Source organism: Perissodus microlepis, chromosome 3 (genome assembly GCF_051167445.1).
Source record: "Perissodus microlepis isolate ML-2025 ecotype Zambia chromosome 3, ASM5116744v1, whole genome shotgun sequence".
NCBI classification, from domain to species: Eukaryota; Metazoa; Chordata; class Actinopteri; order Cichliformes; family Cichlidae; genus Perissodus; species Perissodus microlepis.
This window is the reverse complement of record NC_140463.1, coordinates 1,810,001-1,818,020: the sequence shown is the minus strand read 5'-3', so window position 1 is coordinate 1,818,020 and position 8,020 is coordinate 1,810,001. Positions and strand designations below refer to the sequence as shown.

Here is an 8,020-nt window from a genome sequence, read left to right as displayed (position 1 = left end):
TTCACTCTGGACCCACAGACACATGAGTGTGAGCTGAAAATGAAACACCACACTGACACTGACTCTCTTACTGTTACTGACACCAGGCTCCAGCTGTGTTTGCAATATTGTGATCTCAGGTAGCATCAGTGATGTTTCCTGTTTGCAGTGCAGCACATTATCAGGAAGTCACTTTGTAATGTTAGCGCAATCTTTATGTTCTGTGCTCACTGATGCTGTGATAGTCACACACAATGAATCTCAATTCTACTACTGTCATCTTCTTGCTAAAGATTTGAAGCGAGCCTGATTGGATGGATGAAAGTGAGGATTGCAAAGCTGCAGCTTCAGACTGTGATTTTAACAGATCTGAGCTCCTGTTGGCAGAGTCGGATCACATCTGAGGAGACAGAGAAATCATTTCACAGAGCTGTGTCTGATGTACAATTCTATAATTGGACTATGTCCATCTCATTGTGTGTTCAGTACTGTATAACACACAGTACAGGTGAGTGTGAAAAACACTCACATACATTTGATGCACCCACTGTATTAAGGCCTGAATCCAGTTCAGTTCATGTTTGATGTTTTTGCTGCCAAATGAAACAAAGACAGCACATACATGATGGTTATTATTTATTATGATGTAAACTCACACTGCACACAGTGTGTAACTCTACAATGTAACTGTGTCCCCACTCTTTTCTTATGTCTTTGGAGCTATACCTGCTCCGCCTCCACAGACTGCCCCACCAATAATGTTGCTGAATTTCATAATTCATCTTTGTAACTGTCACACCTTTTATAGTAATAAGATATTAGGGAATTATAGGTGGATGTCTTTGAGATTTGGGAGGAGACCCATAAAAATGTGACATGTAGCAAAGACACAGAGCAGTTTGATTCAATGTGTCAGATTTGAAAAGGTTGAGATAGAACAGTGCATTCTGGGAAATAAAGAGTTCCTAAAATCCTTCTTTCCATTTCCCAGTCAGTGTGCTCCCATTAAAAGAGATCATCCAACTCCAGTTTATGTGGCTTGTAGCGTTACAGCAAAAGAAAGAAGTGAAGTAAAGATGTCAAATGGGAAAAAGATTCTTTAGAGGGATCTATGAGATGATTGGCTTCTTTGTCCAGTGTACCAGGCCTTCATGTCAGCGCAGGAATCATCAGATCACTGACAGGTTGGCCCATCATTCTCTACATCGTAACAAACAAGATGCAGGCTGATGGACTAACAGCTGCTAACTTCCATCCAAACACACAGCCAGTTCACTTCATGATGAGCTCAGAAAGCAGCGAGTGACGTACTAACCACAATAATCAGAGTAAGAACAGCTCTGACTGTGCTTATCTGTGAAATTAGCAACAGTTCACATCAATGAGGGGAGGCTGAAGGAGGATCAATGTGTTCCTGCTGATAGAAACTGCTGGGACTGTGTGAGGTCCTGAGGACTGAGACTTGGGTGGAGCTCAGGATTTATCAGAGGAGACCTGCGTGATTACAGCTTTGTTCTTTGTTTTCAGCACATTGAAGAGTCCAGGCATGACACTAAGAGATTCATGAGCTTTCATTGGCCACAGATTCAGCAGAAAGAAGCGGCTTTCTGTGTGTGCACTGCCCAGAGAAAGCAGCCGAGTTCAGCTGATCTCGGCTGTGTTTCAGTCAAATCCAGCATTACCGAGGAGCAGTAAGTAACACTCAGCGAGAGCACTGATGAAGAGTTTGAGGACAGCGAGTTTGGGCTCATCACTCGTTCTGATTACATCTCCCCCTCTCATTCAATAAAGAAACACTGCCAGAAGCTGGTTTCACAGCCACATCAGGCCAAAGACAGGCTTTACTTTGCTCTTAGATTTAGTGCACTTTACAGCACATTTCATGCTGCAAACATGAGAAATTCACATTTTGAAATGTTCTCCTCCTGAAAGAGAAACTCTTACAAATACCTGTCCCACAAGGCCGGTCTCCACAATCCCCGTCCATGACTTTCAGTCCCAAATCCTGACAGCAGCGCACACACACACTGTGTTTGTGATGATGTCACAAACACACACCTGGAGAGTCCAGTGTGCTGTAAGCAGGAAGCAACAATGAGGTCATGTGACTTTGACCTCCTCATTAATACAAAAACACATGAAGGGAGAAATTATCTGTAGAGACCAAACCAGTTTGAGTCTATGGGGACTGAGTCACTGCTGCCTCTGCTGGATGTCAGAGGATCACCTTCATTGTTGTTTTTGTCTTCATCTGATCACTGAGCTCATTTTGACTTATTTCACTGTTCAGGACATTTTTGATGTGTCTTAATGTCACGCTAGGAGTGACAGGAAGTGACCTATACCCTGCTTGACAAAATAAAAGCTCTTTTTAATCGGAGTGCAGCATCGAGTCTGTGAAACTTCTGGACTATTGATCAGTTCAGTTAATCAATCACAAGCTGTTTGTGGACTGACAGTGGTGCTGGAGCAAAGATCACGGGTTCATTTAAAGGTCAAATGTGAATCTCCTGTGTTCAAAGCTGCCTGACTGCCCAGTTAAACAGCAAAGATTAAAAATGATTCAAAGGTTTCAGTCACAGATGAGAAGCTCGTGTTGTGTCTTTTCTCCCAGCTGTTCTTCATATCACCTCACTTCTACGATCCGTGTTTCCAGGTATTTCTGAGGCTGCTTTAAAGGCGGGAAAAGGTCTGGATCGGATCCACAAGAGAGAAAAGCAGGAACAGATACAGTCCAAGTCATTCATTTGATTCCAGTCAACACATTTATTGATCATTAGTAGCCACATTAAAAATTAAGCACTGATTCATCCACTAAGGCTCAAACTGCACATATCCATGAAAACATGATATTTATCTTATAAAAACATGATGTTTATTATTCAACAGTGTTTGAAAGCCTTTCCAGGTGAGTTTGATCCAGGAGGGTCTGAAGCCAGTGTCAGACAGAGACTGTGCAGAGACTGTAGAAGGACAGAGCAGCAGCAGAGCAGTCCAGATACTCAGATGATCCTCTGTCAGATCCAGAGGGACACACAGGGATGATGCTGGACTCTACATTGTGTCTGACAGTGGAGCTGTTCTCAGAGCAGTTCACTCTGCAGCACTGACAGTCATCTGCACTTCATTCCTCTGTCAGTCACTGCTGGATGAGGCACTCCACTCCTCTCCACCTCCCAGTAACATGGCCCAGTCAGAGCGTCTCTACACACAAGCTGCTGCTGCTTCATCCTATCTGGATCATCAGGACACAGCTCCTCCTCTCTCAGCACACACACCGTCCTGTTTACAACCAGCTCCACCTGCAGAGAGAAGAAGGAAGAGCAGATGAACTAAACAAGTGTTTCCAGAGACTCTTCATCAGCTGTCAGTCAGTGATGCAGCACATCCAGTATAAAGAGCAGCAGGGACTTCAGTGCTGGGACTGTACTAGTACTCATTGTTGCTTCACTTTTTCTAATCTTTGGATTTTTATTGAAGTTGATGAAAATGTTTTTGACTCCTCGTTTGAGTTTGGACTTTCATTCGTTAGAATAACCTTGGTCTGTCCACTCTGAGCTCTTTAGGAACCCCAACAATCCAGATGGACGGTTCCAGCTGTTAACTGGAGGAATACCAGCCAAACATCTGCTCTCACTAAACTCTTCCTCACCTACAAACTGTGTTCTTCACTGCCTTCACTGCATTCGTCTGCGTGCTGCTTTTGCTGACCTGTTACTATAGTGACCATGAAAGTCACAAAAGGCAGAAACAGGAAGTGTTTGTGTCCAATCCTGAAGCCTGTCACCATTCTCCTCCCACAGCTTCACTGAGAAGCTGCAGCTTTACAGGAAACACTGCATCTTTGTTTCATACTGACTGTGTTTAGTACAATACTGCTGACAGCACCACCCACTCACTCCAACACTCTACTGACCTCAGAGTCTCCAATCTGCAGTCTGGACTCTCCTTAAGATCACACAGCTGCTTCACGTCTGGATACTTCAGGTTGTTTCCTCTCAGGTCCAGGTCTCTCAGATGGAAGGGGTTGGACTTTAGCGCTGCTGCCAGATAATCACAGCTTATCTTTGACAAACCACAGTTCCACAATCTGTATAAAGAATTAAAGAAAGTTTATTAGACAAAGTGTGTGCTTGAAATCATTCAGTGTTTCATAATCTGTTCAGAGCTGAAGAAGGTTCAGAATGTAGAAGTGTAATAAAATGGAAACTCCAAACAGCTGAAGCCAGCAGGAAACAGCTTCAAACAAGAAACTGTGCAGAGTTTTCAGACCATATGCCCCAATGCAGCCAGTTGGATTTTGGAGTTTTGAATCTCTGTTCTGTGACTAAGTCCTTGAATCATTTCTTCCAGTCGGTCCCACAAGACAGACTAAGTATTGGACATGTTGTGGCTCCATCTAGGGAGCTTCTAAATGTGATGTGTTGGCCGCTCTGGGTCTGTCAGACCACAGTACTGAAGAGAGCTCAAACTGGGCACACAGTTGTTCTAGTCTTGACCCGAGATTGTCTGAAACTGACTGGGAGATTTTTACACATGTTCCACTCCTCCTTGGAACAACAGGAAGTCCTAAGCATATGGAAACAAAGGTTAAGTGTCCTATGGCATTCAGTGATGATGGTCTTGTAGTCCCACCACCTGCACCTCTTTTGAAAGGAACTAACTGCAATCTGAAGCTTCAAATGGAACTAAGACTTCCTCCACTAGGTGGCAGTGTCTGGTGAGAAAGTGCTAGTGTATCTGGCCTGTAGTCAGAAACAGGAAGATGCAGGATTTGGGCTGAAATGGGGAAAAGTGGTAAAGCAAGAAGGTTGTAGGTTAAAGCTTGTTGGTCAGCTGGGCCTTTCTTTGGAGGTTGGATGTTCTCCCTCAGTCCAATGAAATGCTGCTTAGGTTCATTGGTGCTTCTAAATTGGCTGTAGGTGTGGATGTGAGAGAGTGCTTCTCTGTCTCTCTCTGTTGGCCCTCTGATGGACTGCTCACTTGCGCAGGTGGACCACGCATCTTGCCCTATGACAGCTAGAGCACAGGCTCTAGGCAGCACGGTGGCACGGTGGTTAGCACTGTTGCCGCACAGCAAGAAGGTCCTGAGTTCAATTCTACCATCAGGCCGGGGTCTTTCTGTGTGGAGTTTGCATGTTCTCCCCGTGTTTGCGTGGGTTCTCTCCGGGTACTCCGGCTTCCTCCCACCGTCCAAAGACATGCAGCTTGTGGGGATAGGTTAATTGGATAATGCAAATTGCCACTAGGTGTGAATATGCGAATGAATGTGAGTGTGAATGGTTGTCTGTCCCTGTGTGTTGGCCCTGCGACAGACTGGCAACCTGTCCAGGGTGGACCCCGCCTCTCGCCCTATGACAGCTGGGATAGGCTTCAGCGCCCCCCGTGACCCTGAAAAGGATAAGCGGAAGTGAATGGATGGATGGATTTGTGGCCTGAAAATGGTAAATGGCCTGTATTTATATAGCGCTTTACTAGTCCCTAAGGACCCCAAAGCGCTTTACATATCCAGTCATCCACACATTCACACAATGAATGTGTGTGTGAATGGAAATGGAAATTCCCCAGTTAGCAGTTTGGTAGATAACTATGACATGGTAATCACATCCAGCAGCTGTATTCTAACTGTAAGCTGAGCCGTGCTAAGCCAAAGCACCGGCACTTTTTAATATACAAATTACAACATTTAATAGAAACTTATTGGTCAGCATATTATTAGCCTGCTGTTAACTTCATTACACAGAAAACTGGTAGAAACTAACAGAGTTCATAAAGAATAAAGATAAATGTGATGATTTAAAGCCTTTGAAGTGCTTCAGATGATCTCTGTCCACTTATGTCCACTCGTTCATTAATTTATGTAAGCTATCTAATGCAGCTTTGATCTTCACAGTCTGCCTTATGAAACTCATTCTAACCCTGACTGTCAGAGTGCTCCTCCTCTTTTCCCATCATTCATGCTGGCATTGGAGGAAATTTGGATTTTGGATTGTGTTTTGGATGATGTGTGTATGTTTGTGTTGGACTGCTGTTTGTAAAGCAAATTGCCATTTTGGTTTGGATTTCAGTGTCACTCAGACTTTAAGGTGGAATGAAGAGTTTTAGAGTTTCGCAGTGAATTATCCAGTGGAGGATTTTTCTTGTTCTTTGAAGGTTTGAAATGTGAACATTGTTCTGCAACAGTCAATTGACTAAACCAGAGAAGAAGAAAACAGACTTTACCATGAAGATCCTCAGTGTGGATCAGTATCAGCCTTATGTCTGCAGTTTAGTGTCAGCACAACTTTCACATCATATTCATCTCAGCACAACTAAACCATGGTGAATGACCTCAGAGTTTCAAGTCCACATCCTGGTCTCTCCAGAAAACCACACAGCTGCTTCACTCCTGAATCCTGCAGCTCATTGTTCTCACTCAGGTCCAGCTCTCTTAGATTTGAGGGGTTGGACTTCAGCGCTGCTGCCAGATAATCACAGCTGATGTCTGACAAACCACAGCTCATCAATCTGTATAAAGAAGGAAAGATTTAAGTTTTTTAGACAAAGTGTGTGCTTGAAGTCAGTCATTCAGTATTTCATAATCTGTTCAGAGCTGAAAAAGGTTCAGATGTAGAAGTTTAGAAAAAGGAAACTCCAAACAATTTAAGTCATCAGGAAGAAGCTTCAAACAAACACAAGAGAAAAAATCTGAATTTTTCACATTAAAGTTGTACATTTATCATAAAAACATGAAGAGTTGTTAAGCTTTAATGCATGAAATTAAAAAAAAACCATCAGAGTCCAAAACAAAGAAAACAAGTTCAGGAGGCCGACTATGAGATGCCGTAAGGGACGTTATTACTGAAACGCTCTCACACACACTACTGAAACGCTCTCACACACACTACTGAAATTTTAGCTCTCACACACACTACTGAAATTTTAGCTCTCACACACACACTACTGAAACGCTCTCACACACACTACTGAAACGCTCTCACACACACTACTGAAACGCTCTCACACACACTACTGAAACGCTCTCACACACACTACTGAAACGCTCTCACACACACTACTGAAATTTTAGCTCTCACACACACACACTACTGAAATGCTCTCACACACACACACTACTGAAATTTTAGATCTCACACACACACACTACTGAAATGCTCTCACACACACACACACTACTGAAACGCTCTCACACACACTACTGAAACTCTCTCACACACACCACACACTACTGAAATGCTCTCACACACACTACTGAAACACTCTCACACACACACACTACTGAAATGCTCTCACACACACTACTGAAACGCTCTCACAAACACTACTGAAACGCTCTCACACACACACTACTGAAACGCTCTCACACACACTACTGAAACGCTCTCACAAACACTACTGAAACGCTCTCACACACACACACTACTGAAATTTTAGCTCTCACACACACACACTACTGAAATGCTCTCACACACACACATTACTGAAACGCTGTCACACACACACTACTGAAATTTTAGCTCTCACACACACACACACTACTGAAACGCTCTCACACACACACACACTACTGAAACGCTCTCACACACACTACTGAATCTCTCTCACACACTACTGAAACGTTCTCACACACTACTGAAATGCTCTCACACACACTACTGAAACGCTCTCACACACACTACTGAAATGCTCTCACACAAACTACTGAAACGCTCTCACACACACTACTGAAACGCTCTCACACACACTACTGAAATGCTCTCACACACACTACTGAAATTTTAGCTCTCACACACACTACTGAAACGCTCTCACACACACTACTGAAATTTTAGCTCTCTCACACACTACTGAAACGCTCTCACACGCACTACTGAAACACTCTCACACACACTACTGAAACACTCTCACACACACTACTGAAACGCTCTCACACACACTACTGAAATTTTAGCTCTCACACACACTACTGAAACACTCTCACACACACTACTGAAACGCTCTCACATACACTACTGAAATTTTAGCTCTCACACACACTACT

The 8,020-nt window shown here is 43.6% G+C and overlaps 1 protein-coding gene across 2 annotated transcripts in view; it reads right to left on the bottom strand.

Annotated features, from left to right (window-relative positions):
• Nucleotides 1-1,974: 1,974 nt before the first annotated feature.
• Nucleotides 1,975-8,020, bottom strand: part of LOC146389386 (protein NLRC3-like) — a 30,429-nt gene continuing 24,383 nt past the window's right edge. For both annotated transcript variants that reach the window (XM_084910318.1, XM_084910325.1), the window contains 3 exons: nucleotides 6,310-6,486; nucleotides 3,896-4,069; nucleotides 1,975-3,281 (listed from right to left, as the gene is read on the bottom strand). In XM_084910318.1, coding sequence (XP_084766444.1) covers nucleotides 3,266-3,281; nucleotides 3,896-4,069; nucleotides 6,310-6,486 — 367 coding nt within the window. In that variant the 3' untranslated portion in view covers nucleotides 1,975-3,265. The remainder of the gene's footprint in view (nucleotides 3,282-3,895; nucleotides 4,070-6,309; nucleotides 6,487-8,020) is intronic.